A 25679-nucleotide genomic window follows, 5' to 3' on the forward strand; every position below is an offset into this window, starting at 1 on the left:
TTGCAAGATATTTTTAATATTTAGAAGAAACAGATTTATATGTGATAAAAAGAGTATAGTGTAGCCTAAATCAACAAGCTTTTAAAAATGGCTAGCTTCATGTTTAATAAACAGAATGAACTTAGCTAGGTAGTTTTGTTGTAGTTGCTTTGGGTTTTTTGTTTGTTTGTTTGTTTTCCTAACACCTCACATCTTCTAAAGCAACAAACAGTGACATCTATTGGTATTTTGGAAGCTCACTTTTTGTTCTTTCACTTCAGCCAATTAAAACTCTTGCATAATGTAAATGAAGAAAATATCTAATAAAAAATAAATAATAATAATAATAATAACAATATACTCTTGCAGATACAAAACCAATCAGGATGGGCAGAAATGCTGTTTGATCCTTTAGAGAAAGTTAGCTTTGTGCATATTAACAGTATACTTAGCTGGTATATTTTCCCTTGGTAAAAATAAACTAAAATAATACTACTTAATATTCTCTTTTTCTTCTCCTTCTACTTGTTAAGTGTCAGCATTTGAGGGTTTACTAACCAAGAGAAGTGCAGTTATCACTTCTTGGAGAAAATTTGATAACTCCCCCCCAAAAAAATACTGACAACATAGTGTGATTTCTTCTCTTGTGACAGAAGCCAGTAAACTATCAGCATGGTTAAATTCCAACTTAACTTGTTTCTTTGGTAAAAAGGAATATATCTTGTAAGATACACTTCTATTCCCTGAACCTGAAGCATGACATACAACCATTCTAGTGAGGCTGTAAAGGGCGCAAACACTGTGAAATGTGGATTTATTATATTGTTTGTTTTGCTTCTATTTCAAAATACCTGCACCAGGGTGTATGAACTTTACATTGTCACTCCTGATAAAGATAGCAAGGGACATGTTGACGCATACTTTGTGTTTTAGTGGCTGTAATTTACGCAAGTCTCAAGAGAGAAGACTACAGAGTCTGTACTACAAAAGGAGGTTTGAACAGCAACTCTCAAAGCATTGCCAGAAAAGGAATCGGGTTTCAAAATCTTGCAGCTTGAAACCTCAACGTGTTCCTGCCAGATAAAATCCTGTTGCACCTCAGTCTACTTTCAATATTTAGATTGAGCTCGGCAATGTTTTCATAATACATGTATGCAGTTATGAAACTTGATGTACTCACTTTTCGCTATCTTTACAGGTAGTGCATATTAATATTTACATCCACTCTAACCTGAGGTCAGCACTGGGTTTTCCTTCCCATAAAAGGAAAATTCTGAAAATTATGCCACATATCCTTGCAAACAATTTCTTCCTTGAGTAATGTGATAAAGAAAGCTTGTATCGACTGCACTGATTCCCTGTTGGGCAATAGTCAGCAATGCTTTCCTGGGTTATCTTGTTCACACTCTGGAGAGTCAGGAATTATCTCCACTTTACAAAAAAAGGAAACTTAGGCACAGAAAGATTAAGTAACTTTCCCATGAATTTACAGCTAATGGGTGTTTTGTGATGCTAGAATTTACAACCAAGCAGTCTGTCTAGAGAACTAAGGGCTAGGACTTAGTTCTGCCTAATGTTAGGATGCTTTTGTATCTTCTGTTTTAAAAAACGATATAATATACAATGCATGTAATACACTGCCTGGAACATTAACAATATCTCCACTAATTAAGTTACAGTAATCTTCATTGCTCTTAGTAGAAAAGGATTGAGGATACTGGAAATATATTTACTATTCAGATGATGACCCAAGACTTTCCAATATTATATCAACATATACACATACATATATAAGCACATTGACACATGTGCATATACAAGCACATATACACATGTGCATATATAATAGACACATATGCTATTCAAGCACATATACACATGTGCATATATAATAAACAAATGTGCTATACAAGCACATATACACATGTGCATATATAATAGACATATGTGCTATACACACACATATACACATGTGCATATATAATAGACATATGTGCTATACAAGCACATATACACATGTGCATATATAATAGACACATGTGCTATACAAGCACAAATACAGATGTGCATATATAATAGACACATGTGCTATATAGTCATATATACACATATACACATATACATAGACACATGTGCATATATACATAGACACATGTGCATATATAAGCACACATATGGTCTCCTCATTCTCATTAGTAGTATTATCATTCTGTAAATATTAGAGCAGCAGCCAAGCTTCCTTCCCTCATTCTTTCTGCTTTTTTCCTTCTTCATAACAAGTCCCATTTTTGTTCTGTAAATAATCTTTAATGTTTTTAATAATTACATAATGTAAGCAGTTACAAGTAACCAGGTTGAAACAGATCACTGGACATTCCTTCTTCTGTAAACACAGACTGCCCTGTTAGTGACAGGCCACTTTATTTCCAAGAATGTTTACAGGCACTTCAGCCTTTGGAGCCATTTAGTTAAGGAAACAGGTGGATGATATCATTTGAGGCGTGCACAGCCTGTGTCCAAGTATTAGTGATACTAAGTTTCTTAGGTTTTCCACTCATAAATACCCTTCCCATCAAGCATAAAAAAAAAATAGCACATAATAGTTCTGGATCCGAAACAGGGACAATAACAGATTTGTTACAGGTCATTTAAGAGTCAAGACAATAACAAAAAGAATACTGTACAGAATATGAAACACATCAGCAATCTTAAGGAAGGTCTCAAGTCAACTGGTAAATTGACAGGCTAAAAGGAAAAACTGGCTTTGCAATTCAGGCTTCTAGAGGAAAATGCTAAACTGAATGACTCAGTCAGAGGTAAGATCTGGGAGGGCCAGCATGCAGGAGGCTCAGGACATTATGGGAACTCTCCATACATGGATCTGTGACACAAAGCCCAGGATTTTGCTGAAGTTGTTTATTTTGTGCAAAGAAGAATCTATGACCACAAGGATATGGGACTTACGATAGCCATCATTTCAGAGTAGATAATTCTATTGAACTTCTGTAGCCACAACAGTATGCCGTTCAGTATTTGTTAATTACATCAAAATGCAGATAGGAAACATAGCCAGGTCTCTCAGCTAGACCAGTTGATACAGCAGATTAAAAGGTCTTTTTCTCCTGAAGAGTTCGCACCAACATGCCTATGCATATGGTTATCTCCGCTCAGTTATCTCAGCAGTGATAAAGCTGATAAAGCTGATGTGATAAGAACAAACATAGCACTTCAATGGTTGTTTTAAGGAAAGGTTGACACTTTGTGCTGAAAGTCACCAACCCAGGAACAATTCAAGAGATGTCTGTCCTTGTAAATCCTAAATTTGGCTACGTGGCAAATGTGAAGGCTATTGATAATCCCACAGACCCACAGGCCAGAGGAAAGATCCAGAAAGAGTATGGATTGACTCCACATATCACCAAGGCTATTAGCTATTCATCCTCTTCAATAAGGAAAATCAGACTGGGACTTACCATTAGAAGGAAACGTGACAAAGCAAAGGCAGAAAACATTGATACCCTAAACAGGACTATCTAATGCCCTGTATTTCTACATAATGCAAACTTCAAGGGGACCATTTGCAAATCAAATGAATAAATACTCTTAATCTGGCTTAATCTGTTGATGGTGTCCTAAAGGGGGGGGGTGTAAAAAGTTCTCTGGAGGGAGCAAAGTGTCTCTCCCTCTCCGGTCCACACAACACCCCTCCCCCAGCCCCCGATCATATCATGACAGGAAACAAACTAAAATCTAGCCCACAGACAACTTTACCCCAGTTCCCCCCCGCCCCCCCTCCAGGAAAATGAGAAAAGAAATATTGAGTCTGGTTTAGAGAGAGTCACAGTGGAGCCAAGCAAAGAAACTAGACTTCTCTAAGAACATTAGGTAGTCCTGAGACAGATGCCCACTTGGTGAGTCAGGACTGCAGTCAGCCCTGGCCCTGAGACTTCTCCTAACCTCTCCCCACCTGAGCCACTGCCTTCACTAAAACATCTGAGGTATGCTGTAGACTTGAGCCCTTGTTGAGTGATAAGAGCGCCACTGAAAGGGATGCTCGTCAGACCACCACCCCATCTTAATTCAGGAGAGCATCTAGGACAATTCTCAACCCTTCCTAATGCTTGAACCCTTTAATTCAGCTCCTCAAACCATAAAGTCATTTTTTGTTGCTACTTAGTAACTATAATTTTGTTACTGTTATGAGTCTCCAACTGAAGAATCCTTTGGCCTGCCGAAAGGGTCTCGACCCACAGGTTGAGAACCACTGATCTAAGCAGCCTGTGTAAGCAATTGAAGTAAATAAAAGGCACACGTGGTGACAAGGGAAACAGAAAGTTCTTTATATCTTTACAGTTCTGGGTCTCTTTAATATACTATGGTGACATTAATCCAGATCCCCGTTTCATTCTTTGTTGAGAAAAACGTTGTAGTTAACCTCCAAAATACACAGTATATATTAGGAAAGCATCCTTCTACCTTCAGGGAGGCTCATGAGGGGTAATTAAGGTGAAACTGATCAGCAGTGCCTTTTATGCAGGCACAAGAACGAACGGCCAGTGGCTAAACAATTACTCTCTGTTCAGTTTCTGTTTTGTTCTAAACCTTGCTTAGGGTCTCTGCCAACAATCCAGGTTCTGAAACGCTGAGCGAGTCCAAGGAGCATACTAAGAAAACGCGGCTTGTTTTCTTCCTGCACGGAGCAGATACTTCTGCTTATCTCCTTAAGACACAGACTGCACAGGAGTGGGTAACTTCCCAGAAGTACTTCATAATATGTGTGTGGGGAATGCTCCAAGAGACACAAGGCATCCAGATCAACCATAGGGGACTGCAGAAGGAGGGTAAAGACCCTTTCATGCACCACCGCTGAAGCATCTATTTAGCAACTCTAACAAGTTTTGGTCACAGGCAACCTTTCATGCCTCCTCTGACCAAGTCAGTGTAATAGCCTTTCCTAGGAATATCTAGGGTGGCACTGTCATTTACATTGCGCTCTGATGGTGGGTTAAAAAGATCGGGTAACAAAAAACAAACAAACAAACAAACAAACCACCGTTAGCGCCCCCCTTTCATTCTATATATAACCCGTAAGCAATGGGGTTCAAAAGCTGGGGTAAAGTGTTCCTTTCTGATGTCTCTTGGGAAACTAATCTAGCCATCTTTATCAGAGTAGTCCTGAAAACTTGAACAGCTAAAGCCAAATTTATTCAGAGCCGACCTGAATCTTGGCACTGGGTCGGGTTCTGCGTGCTTCGCTGACCTTTAGGAATCCCTTTCAGCTGCTTTGGGTTTCCCTATCACCGCACGCAATCAAGGCGATCCTAGGCTCGCACGACGGCTGTCCACCGTTTCCCTCCGCCCACCGCGCCGACGCCCGGGCGCCCACACCACCCTTTGCCCGACCACCCTCTGCGCAGCCGGGGCCCAAGCGGCGGGACGTAGGCTCTTGGACCCAGAACCGGTTCCCGCTTCTCTCGCTAGAGGGCAGACGGGGCCCGCTCAAAGCCCACGGACCAAAGGGCACGCGCAGCCGGTAGAGATCCCGCAATCCGAGCCGCACTCCGGGACAGGGCTCCGCGACCAACGCGGGGGCCGAGAGCAGAGCCCGGGAGCGCGACGCACGGCAGACCCGGAGGACCTGGGAAGGGCGGCCAGCAGTCTCGGGGTGCGCACAGCGCACGGGCACCAGGTGGAGGCGGCGCCGGCACGGCAGCTCTGGGACCCGGTTGGGCGACAAGAGAGCTGCGCGGGGACACACGGGACGGGGCTAGGTTCCCGCCTGGGAGCAGCAGAGCGGCTGGCACTCACCTGGGCTCGGGTCGCCTTCGGCGGGTGCGGGCTTCCCGCGGGATCCCCGGTCCTTCTTCTTGCCCTTTCCCTTGCCTCTGCCTTCTTTGCGCTCAGACATCTCGCCGAAGGTGAGCGCTCTACGCGGACCCGGCTGGGCGACGGTGACGCGCGACAAGTTTGGTCCAAGGGCTTGCAGAAAAGTTTGTCCCCGGAGGGAAAAGCCAGCGGCCGGGCTGCGCGGGGGCGTCGCCTGTCGCCTGCAGGGAGCGGCGTGGACTCGATCACCTGGAGCGTCCGCTACGTCTGGAGGTGTCTCGGGGCTACTCTTGTGTCCCGGGTCCTGCCGCTGCCGGCTCTGGAGTGGCCTCGCTCCGGCGGCCTGTCTCGCTCCCTTACAGCCCGAAGAGGGAAAGGTGCTCACAGTCCGGACTATGCTCGCATCTCCCGGCAGCTGCCGCCGCTGCGCTGAGCTCCGCTCCTGCTGCCCGCGCGGCCCGGAGTTCCCACAAGTTTTGGGGAAGTCCTAGCCGGCTCTTTTTCAATTGCCCGCAGGTTGGACGCAGGCGCCTCCTTCGCACCCTCCCCTCGCCTCGCCCCCTCCCTCTTTCCCCACCACACCCCCACCCCGAGGCGCAGCCGCGCCACCGGGAGGAGCCTGAGCTGGGCGATCAAGGCTCAGCCCCTTTCTTCTGGCAGCCCGGCCAGCCTAGGGGCGGCGGAGCCCAACGGCTGCCGGGAACTCCCGACAGGGGTCGCTGGAAGCTGCGCTGACAACGTCGCAGCCGCCGCCGGACCGAACACAGCAGTCTGGAGAGGCCAGGAAGGGACCCTGGTGCTCGCAGTCCCTGGCAGGGTGCTGAGCTGATCCAAACCTTGAAAAGTGTGTGTGTGTGTGGGGGGGGGGAGATTAGGGGGGTTGCGTGGGGTGTGTGGGGGGGAAGGTGAGATGGAGAAAAGTTTGCAACCGTAGCACCTGCCCCACAATGAAAGCTCTGGAGACCTGGAGCCCCCGGGAGGGGGAAAGGAACAGTTGCTATTTCCCAGAAGAGTTCAGAGTTCATTTCTCTCTCGCTTTAGGGAAGTTTCTCTCTGTCACTAAGGGCGAAGGTGCAGTCTGGAGTGGAAGGGAGTTTGAGGTACCCAGGAAGGGTTCTGGGAATTTCAAGCATGAACAGCTTGCACTTCGTACATCTGCCACTTGAGCATGTGTCTGCCTTCCCGTGCTAACTAGCATAACTATTGGATTTTCCCATCTCCATTAAAAACAAAAACCAAAAAACTCTAGCTTCTTCCCAAGCACACGTATCTTTTATTACAGCTTAAGTTTCAGAAGAACTGAGGAGCTGTAGTTCACCATAGACAGTAACATGTCTAAGGTGTGTGTGGGTACAAGTCAGATGCACGAGGTGGCTGTGGGTATGCGTGTGTGGGGTGAGTTGGGGCCGTAGAACTATAGTGTAGTACAGACCCTTAGTTTATTAATACCAGCCCCCTCTCCACACCCATTAGACTTTCTGAGAATTGCTAGTGAATCCTAGTTTTCCTGTATCCAGGTGAAGAACTCTTAGGAACAGTCACAGGTCAGAGTAATCCGCACCAAGGAGTGATTCACAATGGTCTCCAAGTAGAGACAGATGCTGTCATCAACACACATAGTTGTGGCCAACTTAGCCTGCTCTTTTTTTACTGGTGGTATAGAGTTGTGGTCGAGAAACGGCTCACACCAAGGATCAATATTCTACAGTTATCCCACCTTCAGAGTGATTTGTCTCCTCCCTTTTCACTTCCTGGAGTTAATGCTAACAGACCTGCAGCTGTCCTCGGCAGCTTTTTCTGTGGTCTCTGGCTGCCACGATTTAAATAAAGGTGAAATACAGAGTACACCTGTCATACATGGGTGGGAAGGGAAAACGGAGCAAGATGTTCATTCTAAATCGTCTTAAAAATCATTTCATTCCTACTTTAATTTTCTCTGTAAGAGAGGTGCAATTGTTAAGATAGCTCAACAGTACCCGCATCATTCTTTATTCTTAAACCTTTAGTGTCCAGACACCTTGATAGCTTTCCAGCAAATACCACATACCAATCTCCCTGTGCCAAACCAACAGCAGAACCCCAGGAAAGATTATGACTCTGTGAAAAGCACTGCAGCCCTGCCGTTCAGAGTGAAGGGAAAGTGGCCCCAGTGCCGGCTGGAATAACTCCACTTTCCCAGGAGGGGCCACTGCTCAGCCAGGGAGGAGCAGAGGAGCAGCGGCAGCAAGCTGCTGAAAGCAGAAACCCTTTCATTTCAGAGTGTATTTATCCGGAGGATGTGAGGCAGTTAGAGAGCTCAAGATTTACTAACCACATGTTGTCAAACACCGGCATATTAGAATCAAAGGGCTGAAAACAAGCTTGCATCTTGGAACTTAAAAAAAATAAATGTAAGATCTTCCCAAATACTTGGGTAATCAGAACCCAAGGCTACAGGAACACCATCTTCTACCTCTTGTTCCAGAGTCTAGATATCTTTACTTCCCAGAACACCTTCTTCGTGGTGGGAGTGTCTCCAGGAGGATAAAAGGAGTCTACACTTCCTGAAAATTTCTACTTGAATAAAACCACTGTGATAGGTGACAAACCTCCAAACTATTTTTCCAAGAAAAATGATGCTACAGTAACTTCAGAATAAAACACCAGCAGTGTTCCCATGGAAACTGTGGGAATGGGAATGGATGGATGTAATTTGGATATAAGCAGTAACTAGCAGTACGTGATTTTTTTTTTTTTTTTAACTTGGTTAGATGACGATGGAAGAGGAGAAGTGGGGAGACGAGTTGTGGTAGTAGGTGTTGACAGAACTTTCAAGACACATGACAGAGTGTCATTTAATGGCAAGGCTGCTTCCTAGAACTTTGTCCTGATTCTGGAATTTTATTTTATTGTCAATTAAAGCTGAAATAGCAGGAACTTCTCCACAAAGCCATTTATCCTTTATGTTATTTTGTGTTGATTTCTTGAGTATGTTTTACTACATGATTTACAAGCAACTGAAAGATTAACCAAAAAGTCAATTTCTTCGATAGTTAAAATATTTATGAGATTTGTCAAGACTTCAAAATTGTCCTTAAATTATTCACTTCCGTGGTCAGTAAGTGGCAAATGAAATGGTTTTGCGTTTTTTGAAAGTACCTTGGAACTGACTTAAGGACTGAAAAAAAGCATTCCTTTTAAAAATTATAAAAGCAGGTGTGGCATCTTGTAAGCTCCGAACTTCAGCGGATGAGGCAAAAGTACCACCAGGGGCATCAAGGCCAGCCTGAACTTCAGAGGGAGACTCTGTTTCTGCTTAAGAAGGAAACCACGAAGAACACAGACCCAAAGTGTTACAAACGTAGCTAGTTAAGTAGAATATATTAAATGTTAGCATCAGTCAAAACGTTTCAAAGTGAGATAACTTCGTGAATTTAATAAGCTTGTTGTTATGTTTTGTTCAGCTCCTAGAACAGGTATCATATATGGCTGGCCAGCTACCAACTCACACACCAAAGTGTCAACATACATCAACCGGCAGAAGAAGAGGACATTATGGAATCACCCTGAGAAATGAAGGTGAGGTGTAGGGGTCCTCTATAAAAGCTTTAAGAAGTGCCAAAGCAGACCACTGTAAATACTTCAAGATTCGCCTTTGAGCACTCATAGAATCTGCAAAGCTTGTTGAATGTGTTCTTTTAATAATCCCTTTCCATTCTAATCCAGGAAAAAAAATAAAGGAAAAAACAAAATGAAAAAGAACTAATGTGATTTCATTGTTTTGTTTTTGTTTTTGTTTTCTTGCAAAACGTACATTCTTTGAAAGGAATGAGAACTAAACTTGAAACTCTGCCGATAGATAAAATAAAATAACAAAGATTTACTTTTGAATAAATAAAATAAAATAACAAAGATTTAAAAAAAAAAAAAAAAACTTCTTTTGGGACAAAGTTGATGTTGGTAGCACATGAGTTAATGAAAGGAAGCACTCCCAGACTCAAATCCAAATCCGATTGATTCGTTCATTTACCAAGCATTTAGTGAAGAAATGCTGGACAATGGAAGAACACAAATACTGTCTGGGTTCATGTAAAACTAAAATCTTGTGAGAAATACATACAGACAAGTTAACTATCCAACTCAGCAAGGCTACATACATTTTCTAAAGCCTGAAGCTCACAAAATTTGGGGAAACTTTTGAAAGAAAAATAACGCAATGATGCAAATTTAGAAATACAGATTTGCGATAGGAATGGAAATCAGTGTATGGCTCTGTATGAGAAACCCTGGGCTAACTCAACACACCCAAGAACAAACCAGTAATGTAAGCACAAGTACACTAAAGGGGGTTGTGTCCGTATACAGGTCTTGAGAAGTCATTAGCTTCATAATAAAGTCACCTCTATGCACTTCAATTATATTCGGTCACCTCTACTATAGTTATAATAATGGTTTAGAACATTTATATACTTAGAGATTAGATAATACTTTCACTATCACCATACATACTGTCCCTATAAATAACACATAATCAAAAATGCATGCAAAACTGAACAGAATAAGAAATGGTTCTGCACCAGAGGCGTGTGAGCAGAGTTTGAGTAACTCAAGTTTTATAAACAAAGTAATTCTGAAAAGCCTGGCATCCTAACAAACACTGAGACGAGTGAGTCCTCCACTACATTTAGCAAACAATGAATTGGATCGCTAATTAATCGCGTTCTGTCTGCAATGAAGCAAAGCTGTTGTAAACCAAAACTGTGAATTTATAATCTCAAACATTCTAAAAAAGGATGGATAGGTGGCTCTGACTGTGTGACTTGAATGGTTACGACATGCTGAAAATCACCTTTAATTGTCACTATTATTAATGATGATTGCTCATGAGTAATAATAATAATAATAATAATCCCATTATCCTCAACTTAAATAGATGACGCAGCTAATATTTGTGTTTATTTACTTTCTTCTATAAGCCCTGCTCGGTTTCTTTCTTTTGCCATCTAGGGAATTGGACTTAGGTCCTTACACATTAGACAAGAGTCATCATCAAGCTGAAGTCCAAAATGTCCTTCTTTTCTTTTGTAAATTTAGCTGGTATCACATCTCTTTGGTGATAAGACAAATGTGTAAGACAGTGTTTTATTTTATTTTATTTTATTTTGAAATACTTTAATTCCTTTTGAGAAAAGCGTGCCACCTGTCTGCGTTTGCTCTCTCTTGCTGTCATTAAACACTGGCAATACCCACAGGGAGGAAAGGGCTTACGTGGCTGACACATCTCATCCCAGTCTATCACAGGAAAGTCAGGGCAGGAGCCTGGAGACGGGGACACATTTTGCAACCCCTAAATAACAATTCTCCCAATAATTAAAAATTGTAATTTTTTTGTGAAATATTTAATAATCTGCTTCTACTAGGTATGCGTCTCCCTGAGGACAGTCTATTTTATATTCAGTCTTGTCTAACACTGCATGTATCTAAGCCAGTATTTAGTTTGTTAACTAGTGAACAAATTAAGACCAATACAATTCCTTTCCCATATCCCATAAGACTTTAAGACACATTTGTGTATGTACTTCTTGATCTTAATTTTAATGGTAATTATGCATATAATTATCAAGCATAGCATTTTTGTGGTAACTTGTGTTAAAATAATCCATTGGTTGATTTATTTTCATTTATTTCAGTGCTGGGGTTGTAACCCAATATACTTACATACAATAGAGAAGCCCTCCACATATCCAACAAAAGAAGCCTTTTAAAAACAAATCGAAAAATAAAATCCTTGGTCTGGAGAGTTAACTGGAACGCTTGTTGCCCATGCATAGGACGTGATTTCAATACCCAGCACACATGGTGGTTCACAACCACCTGTAACTCCCATCCCAGAGAATCTGATGCCCTCTTCTGACCTCTGTGGGCACAAGGCATGCTCATAACCCATCAAATAACAGATCAATATAGGGGGAATTTAAAAAAAAATTAAAATAGAGAGATTAAAAATCTTCACTTATCACTCCTTTCTCTCAACAGGTGAGAAGGTGGCTTGCACAGAATGACAAAATGTCAAGGTGTTTTCTTTAAATCGCCTCTGTGAGTTTCACCTGTATGCTACGCTTACTGGCTCTGTTTGTTGTCTTGGTCTAAATCTACAAACACAGCCTCCTGAGCAGGCTTAATGACCTCTGCTTGCTCCAAGCCTGGGTTGTACAGCTTTTCTTTCCACCGGGCTTATTTCTCACTCCACACAACAGTGGTCTGCCTCCATCCAATCACTGAGTCAAGGGACTCTCCCTGGCTGCCTTGAAACCACCTTGGAGTTCAGCTGTAAGTCCTCTGTACATTCTGCTCTTACCCACTGTCCTTATGCATGCAGCAGATAAAAAATGGACTTCTCTGTGCATTCTTATAGCTCAGACTCTGTGTGCACTTAACAAATATCCAAGAGAGATATCACGTGCCTTGATGGCTTTTAAACATCAGCCCACAAGATCCTCTCCAAGGTTAACATTTTTTTCCTTTGAAATACACTTTCCCATGCCTGGGAAAAGAGCCTCCCTATTAAATTTATAATGACGCTAAAATATAAATTAAACGCTGTGAGTGATGAATTAGTATGTCAAATATTTGAACAGCAAGAGTAATTTAGCAGGTCAATTCCTTTCTGTATGTTCCATAAAAGACACCTGGTAGGAAGCATTCTAAAACAGATTATAGGAAATTACTTTAAAATGTCATTCGGATAGCTGGGCTACATGGAATAAGGAGCTGGCTCACACTCTTCCAACTTGTGGCCCAGGCAAGAAATAATACCACAAGTATTTTTACCTCTTTCACACATAATTTGAGGTTTCTTACTAAAAATCTATGAAAATGACCCTTCTGTGTCTCAAGTGTCTCTTGGGCCCAATGCTTCAAATCTCTGACTTGCTGAGGGATGTTTAGTTCCCAGCTAAGCCAAGAGTGAAGCTCTCAGTGGAATATTCCAGTCATCTCCAGCCTGAATCTAGGCCTGGAAGTCAGCGTACTCTACAGCAGACCAACTTTCAACACTCTGTACATAGGGAATTCTTCTGGGTGGGTCTATTAAAAGCATGTATGTCTTTCAAACCGCATTCATTTGGGAAAAGAGTTTTACAAGTATTAACAACAAGGAGGTAAGCTATCTTTTACAGGTGATTTAGTAAGACAATTAACCAATTTGACAGAAACCAAATGAATGTTTAAAAAAAAAAAAAAAGGAAAGAAAAAAACAGAAAAGAGAAGAAAGTACAAAAACTAGAGCAACCATGCAGAAGATAATATTCATATGGAAAGTATTAAAGTGTTGTCTTTTCTGCTTGATCATAAAGACTGAGTTTGTTCCAACTCATACCCAAAGGTACAAGATGAAATCACCTATTCACTTGTGTGCATATATCAGTGTGTACATGTGCGTGTGGGGTGCGCGTGCGTGTGCGTGTGGGGTGCGCGTGCGTGTGCGCGTGCGCGTGCGCGTGCGCGTGCGCGTGCGCGTGCGCGTGCGTGTGGGGTGCGCGTGCGCGTGTGTGTGTGTGTGTGTGTGTGTGTGTGTGTGTGTGTGTGTGTTGCTTGGGATGTGTACATGGTAGGGCAAGCACTCTGCCACTTGACTGCATGCCCAGCCTTGAACACACCTCAGTTATAAGGTACAGAAAGTTTTACTCTCAGCTAGGATAATACCAAGTATACAGAAATCATAAAGTTTACTCTAGCTATTCAAATGACTGCGCACGAACATGTTCAGAATTAGTATTTCCCAGTGACATTTCTTTGGCTCCAGATTGTACCGTACTATTTTGGGATCCCGTAAACACACTATGCCCATACACCCAGATGATTTTAGTTCTGTGAGACTCATATCTTTGAGACTGACCCAAACTAACGCTGGTTTTGCAGTGGATAAGAGAAAAGTTATTGGCAGCTTTTCTCCTATATTAGGATAGTTTGACCCCACCTTTTCCATCATTGTTGATATTTCTGGAAGGTGCTACAGAATCACATGAAAAATCATTAATTTCATGACAATGAGCACATCCCTGTGGCAGAAGAAATGGCTCCATATGACGGACACTTGCTGCTCTTCTAGAAAACCAGAATGTGACTCCTAGAACCTACATCTAGCACTTCACAAGTGACTGCAAATCCAGTTCTACGAGAAATATAAAACCCTCTTCTGTCCTCTGTGGACACACACACACACACACACACACACACACAAGTTTAAGGAACAGCACATGCTGAATCAGCAATTTCCTGGGCTCTCTATTAAATAGAAGGTATCAGCATGCCTGTATTATGGGGGTTATGGGTTTGGTTCTATGCAGCTCTCCCATGTATGGAACATAACTGACAGCCTATGCTAACTCACTTTTAAAACGTCCCTTTTTCCTCTAGTACCTATCCACTTTTCATTCCGCCATTACCAAGGGATTCTGTTTCTCCTTTCCCACTGCAGTACCGTGTCACCCTGAATCCCCATCCTCTCCATGATGTTCCAGGCATCATTCCGTAACAGGACAACGGTTTTTTTTGTTTTGTTTTGTTTTGTTTTGTTTGAGCCTTTCCTTTCACCCCAAGCATTCTTAGTTCTTGCTCTTTTATGCCCTCATGGAATCCATCACTGGCTTCAGCTCCCTTGAGTAATCTGGTCAGTACTCACAGACCGTGTTTGATTTCCTCCTGCCCGGGCATGCTAATCTGTATCCACTCATTTCCAATTTTCATCCACGGGACTCAGAGAGTAGCTCATGAAAATTCTCCTTGTCTCTTTCACTAAATTTTTATTTTTCCAGTTTTATGCATGGTGGCCCTTGGCCTGCTATTTAAAATGCTTTTCTTCTTAACTACATGCTAATCCTATAAAATGCCCCTCACTGTCATGAGCTCAAACGTTAATCCACAAATGTGTATCTACTGCTCTAAATTCTGTCTGGATTCCAAGACTCTCTTTCTTTCTTTTTCTTTTATTTTTTATTTTTTTTTTTTTTAATTTAATGTGCACTGGTGCTCTGTCTGCATGTTTTATGTCTGGGCGAGGGTGTCAGAGCTTGGAGTTACAGAAAGTTGTGAGATGCCATGTGGGTGCTGGGATTTGAACCTGGGTCCTCTGGAAGAGCATTTGGTGTTCTTAACTGCTGAGCCATTTCTCCAGCTCACTCCATCCCAAGATTATATTTCTAAGTATTTCAAACTAGACACATCTGAAATGCAAGTTCTAAATTAGAACTGTCCAGAAACACCTTGCATTTTTTCCCCTTACATCTTGCTTCTCCTGACTCCATCCAAACATTTGATGCCTCAGTCCCTGGGCATTCATCTGTGGAGTACCTCAGTACTCCCTCCTTCCTTCCCCTTCCATTTCCTTCCCTCCCTCCCTCCCTCTCTCCCTCCTTCCCTCCCTCCCTCCCATTTTTTTTCTCTGCCTCTCCCCTTTTCTGGATCCTCTGGCATTCTTGACCTGAACTTGGAAGTTCTCCCTTTTCACTCCTGTGGTTTCAGTTCTCACAGCCAGCTATTCTTCCTCCTGCCACCAGAGTTAATCTTCTAAAATACAGTTATTATCTTGTCAGACCTTAGTGGAAAGACTCTACTGGGTTCCTGCTGCTGTAACTTTGAAAGTTCCCCATAGAAGCTGGGTATGTCTGTCCTTCCTGGTCTCACTGAAAGGCAAATGTTTAGCCTCTTTTCCATCTCTCCTGTACATCTGGTAGTCTCTGGCCACACCAAACTGTACATACTCTTACCTCTATAATACCAGTCACACCATGGAGTTTTTTCTCTACCTTGAATTTCTTCCTCTTATTTGGGTGGTAGGCTTCTACACTATTCAGATCAAAACTTGTGTCTTCTATGTTTTTATCTGATGTCCCCAATCAGAACTAATTGATGCTGTTTATCTCAATTAATATATGTATGTGTGTATGCGTGTGTGTGTGTGTGTGTGTGTGTGTGTGATTTAAATCAGCTTCAGAATTTTGCATATGTTTTCTACATTTGATTCCCACATAGTAACAAATACTGGTATCATGGTTCCTCAAGAACCATCATAGGTAGATATTTTAAATTTCAGGAAATCTTTTACTTAAAATTTTTTATAAGTAAACTTAAATATATATGTATATTTCAATTTATTATTTATTATTTAATTTCAAAGCTATCTTTCTGTTATGAAGTAATGATACTGGAGAAATTATGTTATCTCCTTATTATATACATATGTATGTGTGCACATGTATACCTACCAGTGTGTGTGCATATCTCTCTGTGTATGCGTGTTTATATAGAGAGAGAGCTGAATCTAAACATATGTAAAGAATTCAAAGTTTGTATTTAATTGTTCTTTACAGAAAATAGGCAACATTTGTCAAGTCTAGATTTTTGCTTCAGTTCAGGTTAGACATTCAGTTGCACGTGCAGCATTATTGAACAAAAGAAAACAGAAAGAATCATAATTCACAGGGTTGTCAAAACAAAGCTACTCACTTTGATATCCTACTTTCATATGTTTACATCAGCTTCAGCCTCTTGCCCATGTAGTCTACATTTGATATCCTCAAATCAACAAATACTCATATAAAGATATACTCATGAGCGTGATAGTTTATATGCTATAAGGCCCATGAGAAACTTTATTTGTAAAATTTTCTGTAAAAATTAAATTTCTGTATGCAGTCGATCTTGATCTGCACTCTCAAACCTCAACAGTAAGTATAGAGGAAGCAGTAGGGTCACTTGACACAAACCGATAATTGTGAGATAACCTGGAAGATCCAAGAGCAGGCGGGGTCGCTGACTTTGCCATGGATCTAGATGAAAAAGACAGAGAAAGAGAAGCCTATCCTGGGGAAAGTTCCAGGCGATCAGAATTCTGGTTGTATTGCTTCAGGAAGTGCATCTTCTGTGTCATGAAGGTTAACATTACTTGTCAGCATCAGTTTGCTCCTGCGAGGCTCAACTAAGAAAGAACAGTGCTCTGACCAAAGTTGGTGGTGTAAAAACTGGCGTATCTTCTGGATGTTACTGTCCCCTGACTTCTAGTGGCCTGAGCTCCTGCCAACAAGCATAGATGTCCCCAGCATCTCTTTATAAATTCAGGCCAACCTCAAAAAATGAAACTTTATGCTTAATGAATACATCATCTTACTATTCTAATTACTGAATTAATTTTGAGTGATCCCAGGCCACACTATTGGTCTAAGAATAGTAAAGCCAAGGAAACCTGTGTATCTCTGTAGATTTCAGATCCACCACACTGCTCTAAATCTACTTCCTGATATGAACTGTTTCTGGATTTTCTGTCCTCCAAAAATCTCCTCTATCCCAGTCCGAGGAAGCATAGAAATAAAGAGTTTTTAGACAATTCTCAGATGAGTACAGCAGAGTCGTCCCTGATTCCAGCAGGGTTCACAGACCCAGTGGAACAAACTGAGGTTTCAAAATAATTAGAAGAAAAAAAAGTTATGTGTACTGAGTAGACACAGCCATTTTCCCACCATTATTCTATAAGTATAACATCTCTACACATTATGTGTGTTAGGTACAATACGTAAATTGGATAAAATAAGAGAGGACTTCAAAGTACACTGGAGAATCTGCATGGGTAATGTGCAAATACTAAGCCATTTGATGTAACAGCTTTGAGTGTCTGCAGCTTGCACATACATGGGGGTCCTAGAACCAAATATTTGTGGATGCTGAGAGGTGATTACACTATAGATATGATGAACAGAATTGCAAGATCATGAACACAATTCTTTTTTTTGTGTGTGTGTGAGGGGGTGGTATTTTTGAGACAGGGTTTCTCTCTATAGCCCTGGCTGTCCTGGAACTCACTTTGTAGACCAGGCTGGCCTCGAACTCAGAAATCCACCTGCCTCTGCCTCCCAGGTGCTGGAATTAAAGGCGTGCACCGTCGCTGCCACCACCACCCAGCTATGAACACAATTCTTATTCCCGACTAAATATATTCAATATGACCTCCCTACTCCCATTAGAATTAGAACAGTGTGACTTCTCATCCACCTAAGGACTCTGACCTACTCAAAGGAGCCCTTAACGAAGGAAGTGGGCCTTTTATAAAGAGAAAGTTTCTTCGGCTGGTCTCAAAAAAATATCTCCCCTATAATCTTTAAGACCTTTAAGTATTTGGGGGTACAGAGCTTCCCACAGCTGGCAGCTGGCAAGAAAAGAGAAAATTCCATCTGACTGCTTACAGGAAACCATCTTGCCAGCTACCTGAATCGGCTTGGAAGAAGACCTAAGCTCCAGGTCACAAGAAAACCCAGTGAACATTCTGAGTTTAATCTTGTGAGGCTACAAGTAGCACACTAAATTGCATGGCACCCAGACTTTTCACCTATAGAACTACAGCTTTTTGTGCCTCTGACAATAGGGTTTATTGGGGGAGTGGATAGGGAATGTGACACAAAGGAATAAGGGTTGTGACACAATTTAACTTTCACAGATTTAGCTTTTCCAGTCTGACCAATGGACAGGATCACCTCCCAGGGGCACTCAGGCATCAGAAGTCCCATTATATTGTTTTAAAAATTCTTATTTTTCAAAGTAAAAGACCAAATCCCATGGAGAAACAACTTAGCAATGCTCAGACAGCAGGAGATCAAACGTGATTTGTAAGTCCAAGCTCCTCTATGATCTAGAGCATATCTTCTCCCAAGGCTTCCTATGAGGATCAGCAGGACTTGCAGACATCAAGCAGACTCCAGAGAATTATATGAAACTTGTCCACAGGTCTAGGGAGGGATCTAAAGAGTTTCAACTTTGTTCTAGGATGGGAGGAGGGGAGAGTTTATTTCTATTCCTCATGGGGATCTATCTCTGGGCTATTTGTTTTCTCCCAAAATAATCAGAAAGGTGAAAGAACCTGACTTGGAGATGAATTCAGGATAAAGTTTAATATATATCCAATGCAGATATAGATACCTCTACAAATAACATAGCTCATAACCTTATCACACCTTTAGGATCTAGGAGGGAAATATACATAGGTTTCTCAGGAAGGTCCGTGGTCCTAAAGCACAGAACTTTTGTTAGGGAAAAGGGATGCCTATGTAATACGTGGAATGCTGCTTAGTTGGTTTAGAATACAAAAGCTTTCATCTGTGAATCTGCACAAACAAACAAACGAACATCACAGGAAACAGAACATCAGGAAAATGATTCAAGTCTACAAGGTAAGCTTGAGTGAAATGTTCACCCTGCAGTTAACAAAAGCTGACTTTCCACAGGACCTGTGAGCAGGTGAATTTAACCCATCCCAACCTTCTTGAAACACTTCCTTAAGTCACATTGGCTAACATGTGTTTTCCAGAGAAAGCTGTATTAAATTCTTCCAAGAAGCCAAAGAAGTACAAAATTGTCAAGTCCTGGAGCCCTCTCAAACGCTCAGTAATATAATATGCTTTAACTCATCCATGCAGACATTTGGGCAATGCAAATGCTTAATAAATGAACTGAGTGAGGCTGGAGATATACCTCAGTGGTAGAGTACTGCCCCAACATACCCAAAGCACCAGTTCAAACCCTAGCACTGCCCAAAACCCCAATTAAAAGAATACAGTGAGCTGAATTTTGAGAAACTGAGCCCTAATTTGGAAGGAAATGTAATTGAGATCTGAATTATCCATACTGGTCTGATGAAATTGTCTTCAGATATCGATGTTAGTATAGACCAGCAATTTGCAACCTATGGATCATGACCCCTTTGGGAATTGAACAGCCCTTTCACAGGGATGGCCTAAGACCATCAGAAAACACAGACATTTACATTGCAATTCATACTAGTAGCTACATCACCGTTATCAAGTAGAAAATAATGTTATGGTTGGGGGTCATCACAACATGAGGACATGCATTAAAGGGTTGCAGCCTTAGGAAGGCTGAGAGGCACTGCCACAGATAGAGTGTCAGCTCATCTGCAAGACATCACTAAATATTTCACTATGCCATCACTCATTTCTGTTTGGACTTCACCTGCCTTCCACGGCACTAGCCCTACTGTGAAGTATTTGTAAACAGAGGAATAGACCTAAACCTAGGGACACTCAAACTTAACTTTAAGAGTGCGTCTGAACCCTGTGATTAGTTTAGTATCTATAACTTCCTAAAGTTCTTAAAAAGGGGTCTCCAAGTCTACTCCTTAAACAGGAGTTGATTAAAGGACTGCACACGTTGAAGAACATAGCAAAAGTGCAAACAGGTTAGGAGTTTGTTAACTGACCACCAGCAAGCCATTTGGGCTGTCACTAGTGCTGTTCTGTAAGGCACGGGGTGGGGGTGGGGGTAATTCCCGCTGTACACAGTATCCTCTTGTGGCCATGCTTTGAGCAGGCAAGGTTATAAAACTTGCCTAAAAGTTCCAAAGTAAAAAGCAGATGACCAATGACAAGATTCACCATTCGTGTTTCCAGGTCTGACATCTGTTTCATCACCAACACTGGCAGAAATGGCCAACATTACAATTCCGTTTTCAGAAATTGCTCTAAACCATGATTCTGATCATAATAGTAATTCCATCCCACACCCACACCCACACCCACACCCACACCCACACCGTGTTTGGAGACAGGGTCAAGGGCAACCCACAATAGCCTCAGATTTGCTAAGTATCTCAGGCTGACCTTGAACCCCTGACACACTTACCTCTACTTCCCAACTGCTGAGATTCCAAGTATGTACCAACACAACTACTTTAGACTTCACCAGTAATCCAACCTTTTTGTCTTATATGGCAAAATCCCACACAGTAAGGAACTTGCCTGATTATGCTGCTAATATGTTTCAAATCAAAGCTGGATCTGGCTTCTTAATGACCAATCCACATTAATTTATTCATAATTATGTGATAAGTTCTTTGAAGTCGGACTCTGGGTTATAAAATCATTATAACTTTCAGGGGACGGAAAATGGTTCTTTTAACTGGTAATTGTACTAAAATATTCTTTAGATATTTAATGAGTCTAGTTTCTTGGTTTAGTTAATTAATAATGCTTGATTTTGATAGATATGAATAGTTTTCTCTCTACAGCTGCTAAATATCATTTGTTAACTTATTTATAAAAATAAAGTCTCTATATATAACCCAACTGACCTGCAACTCACTATGTCCTATCCCCTAACTCCTGAGTGCTGGGAACGTGAGCATGCACCACTGTATTCTGCTGATGTATCATTTTTGAGACAATGACATTCTGCCTGTGTGTGGTGGCATGTACTGTAATCCTAGCTATTTAGAAGACAAATACAGAAAGATTACTCATGTACAAGAGTTTGAAGCCAACCTGGAATCCGTAACAAGGCCTCTAATAATTTTAGTAATAATTTTAGTACACAGTGATTTAACATCTGATCCTTCTGCCTCCACTTCTACAGTACTAAGATTACAGTCTGTGTAACACAGGGGGATCAAACCCCGGGCTTTCTGTCTACCAGACAATCACTGCTAACTGAGCCACATCCCCAGCTGGTAAACAGCATCATAATGACAATAAGACAGTGCTAATCATAAGGATCTTAAAACAACCTCTTTAGTTGAGATGATTATCCAAATTAAGTTAGATAAAATATATGCCCTGCTCAGACCTAGATAAAGGTTGGAGGTTTGTGGTGCCAATTCAGATCATGCTTATTAAGATCAAATGTCTACCAGTGTTGCCTAATTATGTGCTGTCTCCAAACAGAGGAGTTTAAGGTTATAGGTTCAAGACTGAGTCCACCACAGTTAGGCTATCTTTTTATCATGTTGTTGATGGTAGAGACATCTTCAAATCGTATCCTCAGAAATTGGGCATCTCAACTATTATTTGTGAATGTGCGTTTATATCTGAATGAGAAAATATTTGTATTTTTCTGAATGCTTTTGCCTGAGACTATGACCCAGAATGAATGGTAATTGTAGGAATGAAAGGTTTTGAATTTTTAAAGGAAACGTCAGTGAGTTATGCCAGAAAGCATCAGTTTTATCTAAAAAATCTATAAAACACATAAATGAAAACACGGAAAAGTGTCTTCAAGACATACTTTTCTCACATCAGGGGAATTATCTACTAATTTTGTCTTTTAGGAAAATTTAAACAAATTTATGTAGAAATTATTTCTTTCTTAAGGCATTTGAAAAATCACACTTTTAGCATAATGATGAATAAGTCATATCTGGTTGTGAAATAAAATTCTTTTTGAGAGCTCCTATATGGAAGAACTTGAAAAATTGCTCCCTGTGAGATATGAGAATGTAGCTTGGTAGTAGTACATTCCCCTAGCATGGGATAGGACACACACACACACCATAAAACTTTCTGTAAAACATCCATTAACATTTGACTAAGTAAACTCACCATGAACTCTAAGAATAAGAATTCTCTACGAAACTAACTTGACTAGGGAAAAAAAAAATCAATGAAAATAACATTTTCTATTGCCATTCACCATTTAGAGAATTGTATATCTTAAATACAGCAAATGTTTCTAGAAGGCAAATTCTAGAATTACTGTTATAGCCGCTGATGGTAAACACAGCTGCTCGGCTGCGTTAGAAAGATCACTGTTTCTCCTAGTCTGTTTAATTGCCTTTCAAATGAGAACGCATCTTGTTTTCGTTAGTAGGTTATTGTAATTTCGAATAGGAAATAATAAGCGCCTTGAAACAATAGCACCTTAGCTGCGTTTACTTCTTTTAAAAGAACAAACACTCTGAAAATGCGTGGGTCAGTCAGGCTGATGGCAGCACCTTGGGAAGCTTTCAGGTTGGTAAGAGTGAGGGAAACTGCCGAGACAGAGACAGCTTGCATAGAGCTCTGAAAAATCACTGCTGATCTTTCTTTCTTTCTTTCTTTCTTTCTTTCTTTCTTTCTTTCTTTCTTTCTTTCTTTCTTTCTTTCTTTTTTTTTTTTTTTGGTTTCTTTCTTTCTTTTTTTTTTTTTTGGTAAACAGAAAACTCCATAATCCTAATTAATACTAGTTCGGGGCCACCTGGGTAACTTACAGACACACTAGTAGATGGGAGCTCCAGCTGTCTTCATGTATTATTTCTTGTTACATGAGGAATGGGCTATTGCTAGGGAAGCCATCTGATCTAGCCTGCTATCGGTTCATGACTTGGGTGCAGATATAATTCCTAAAGCTCCAGGTTACTCTCAGAAGAGCTTGTTGGTCCAGAAATCACAGTTATTCTCGTCCTGTTTATGTCTGACTGGCCATTTTCTTCGTTACTTCTCTCTGTGCCATGCAATAAAGTAATAGTGTCATTTTCTCTGAGGTTTTATCCTCACAGCCACAATGTCAGGTAGAAACATATTGGGTTGTTGTTGTTGTTGTTGTTGTTGTTGTTGTTGTTTTACAGGTACATAAAGTGAAATTGAAAATATCAAAATCTTGTATGTTAAAAAGTATTTATGGGCTGAAGAAATGGTTTAGTGGTTAAGAGCACTGACTGCTCTTCAAGGGGTCCTGAGTTCAATTCCCACCAACCACATGGCAGCTCACAACCATCTGTGTAGGATCTGACTTCTTCCTCTGGTATGTCTGAAGAGAGCAACAGTGTACTAAGTAATAAGTAAATCTTTATTTAATAATAAAGTATAATAAGTAAATCTTTATTTAAAAAAAGTATTTAAGACTGCTTATGTAACACCTCAAGTAATACTTGAAACACCTTTAAAAGAGTCTGAAGTTTTTGGATATTGAAACACACTATCATTTACACAGCTACGGTAGTATTTGAAAATGAATGTCTTTTTAATATATATATTTTTTTGATACAGGCTTTTACTGTGTAGCCTCAAACTCAGAGATCCCCCTGCCTCTCCCTTGGAGTCCTGGGATTAGAGGCATGTGCCACCACCACCTGGGCTAGATTCTCTTATTGCTTTCACTGAAAATAGTTAGCAGAGAAAAGTATGAAACTTTGCTTTTGTTGACCATATTATCAAGTATCTCTCATCTCATGCTGATGAATATTTAAGTACTTTTCAGAAGAGAAAACAAACAGGAGAAGTGAACATTCAGTAGACAGAAAGCAATAAAGGTCTTAGAATCTCTAAGTGATGGGGGTGGGGGCAGTAATCCCCTTTAATTGAGAAAACTCGGCATGCCAGCAGATTACAAGATCTTATCCATTCCCACCGCTCTGTTCCTTTTCTCCCTCCCTTTCTTGCTGTTTACATTTCAACTGACTCTGATTACACTTCACAGATACAACCTGGAAGCCCCAAATACTGTTATTACTGATTGGTCGTTTGTCCTTGGAATATGAGAATAATTACTAAAATAAAGTGTCTAGCTATTCTGGAATCACTTCCTTATATGCAGACATGATATTTGTGGATTTGATTATCATTTAAAAAAAAAAAAGCCTCTGCAGGTGGAATGGTGACCGATAGAGTGGGATGAAGAAACAGGAATGTAAATTGATTCTGAGAGATCAAAGTCCAGCTACAGGACAGCCAAACGAACTTTGAATTTAGAAAGCAAAAATTGATCATTAAAAAGTATATAGAAATATATGCCCTGGGATGTTGTATAGGACAGCTGTGGTAGTCGTGCTTAAGCCTCGGCCAATTATTTAATAAATTACTAGGCTCAAATCACAAAACTAGAATTCTCGTTGTGGCACAAGATCAGCTCCGGGCGCAGAGGGAAACCGGAAGGCTCCTGTCCCAGGCCGCTCCTCGGTTCCTGTGTCCTGAGGGTTCTAGGAGGGTCCCTCTGAGCAGAAGTGGTGGTCTTACCTAAAACTAGAATTCTCAGTGACAAAATGTCCAGTCAGAGTTTTTATGAGAGCCTGTCAGGGAATGAATTCAAGCCATAGCTCGTTGTTCTGTGTAGATTCAATATATGACAAGAACCAAGTATTCTTAAATATTCTAGCAACCTGGCAACTCCTATAATAATTTGTTCTACAAGTTGGGGTCTGGGAAGAGAAGAGCAGCTCTGGGATAAGCCTGGCATTACAACCCTGAGTAGAGTGGCTGTTGTTAAACGTAGGCTTTAAAATCTCTAGCTTCTGAAACGATTACGAAACCCACATGTGTTAGCAAACGGTGATTTGGACTCAGGAAGTTGTTAAAGAAAGCGCAGCTCCCAAGGTTAGTCTCCCGGGTTGTTCACACACTCAATGCTTGCCATCCGTTCTTACAGCCACAGCCGTTAAGGGTCTCAAAGCATTGAGTTCTAAACCCTGTGCTCAGACAACGAATTAAAGGCAAAAACCTGAAGGCAGTACTTGCAAAGGCTTGAAACACAACAGCGAAAGAGGACAGAGAGTAACAGTGTGGTCAGGAGCAAATGGTGCTATAACAGAAACAACAGCGATCCAAGGAGGTGAGAACCACAAACACAGTTCCCAGCCTAGAAATGAGCCTAAGGCAATTGTAGAAAGTGAAAGTGCCCACCCAATGCTCACCAGGAATTGGCCAATACAAAACAGACTCCAGGGGGTTTTTGTGTGCTTGTTTTGTTGTTTTGATTTGTGATTTTTGTCGTTTATTTGTTTGGGGGAGGGGTTATTTTTGGTATGTTTGATTGTTTCTTTTGATTTTTTTTGTTTGTCTTTTTGAATATTTTTTTCAAGAAAGAAAAAAAAGAATATGAATTTGGGTGAAGAGAGGGGTGGAAAGGTTCTAGGAGATGTTGGGGAAAAGATACGAATATGATTAAAATTTCTTTGTAAATTTTTTTTTTCCTAAGAAAAAAGCAAGATGGGCGGGAGAGATGACTCAGCACTTAAGAACATCAGCTGTGGCGGCTGTCCGCAGGCTGATCCAGCACCCAACACCTTGCCTCCCCGACCGAGGAGGGGTGTCCGCCTGGCATCCAGCGCCTTTCCTCACCCGAGGAGGGGAGTGCGCCCGAGAGCA

General features: G+C 41.2%; 1 protein-coding gene across 10 annotated transcripts in view; it reads right to left on the reverse strand.

Annotated features, from left to right (window-relative positions):
* Positions 1-25679, reverse strand: part of Nrg1 (neuregulin 1) — a 1045353-nt gene that overhangs the window by 184620 nt on the left and 835054 nt on the right. For 5 of the 10 annotated variants that reach the window (XM_021219946.2, XM_021219942.2, XM_021219943.2 and 2 more), the window contains exon 1: positions 5788-6316. The exons of the other annotated variants lie outside the window; for them this stretch is intronic. In XM_021219946.2, the coding sequence (XP_021075605.1) occupies positions 5788-5887 (100 nt within the window). In that variant the 5' untranslated portion in view covers positions 5888-6316. Of the gene's footprint in view, positions 1-5787; positions 6317-25679 lie in introns of those variants that run through there. 10 annotated transcript variants of the gene reach the window in all.

This window comes from Mus pahari, chromosome 19 (genome assembly GCF_900095145.1).
Source record: "Mus pahari chromosome 19, PAHARI_EIJ_v1.1, whole genome shotgun sequence".
NCBI classification, from domain to species: Eukaryota; Metazoa; Chordata; class Mammalia; order Rodentia; family Muridae; genus Mus; species Mus pahari.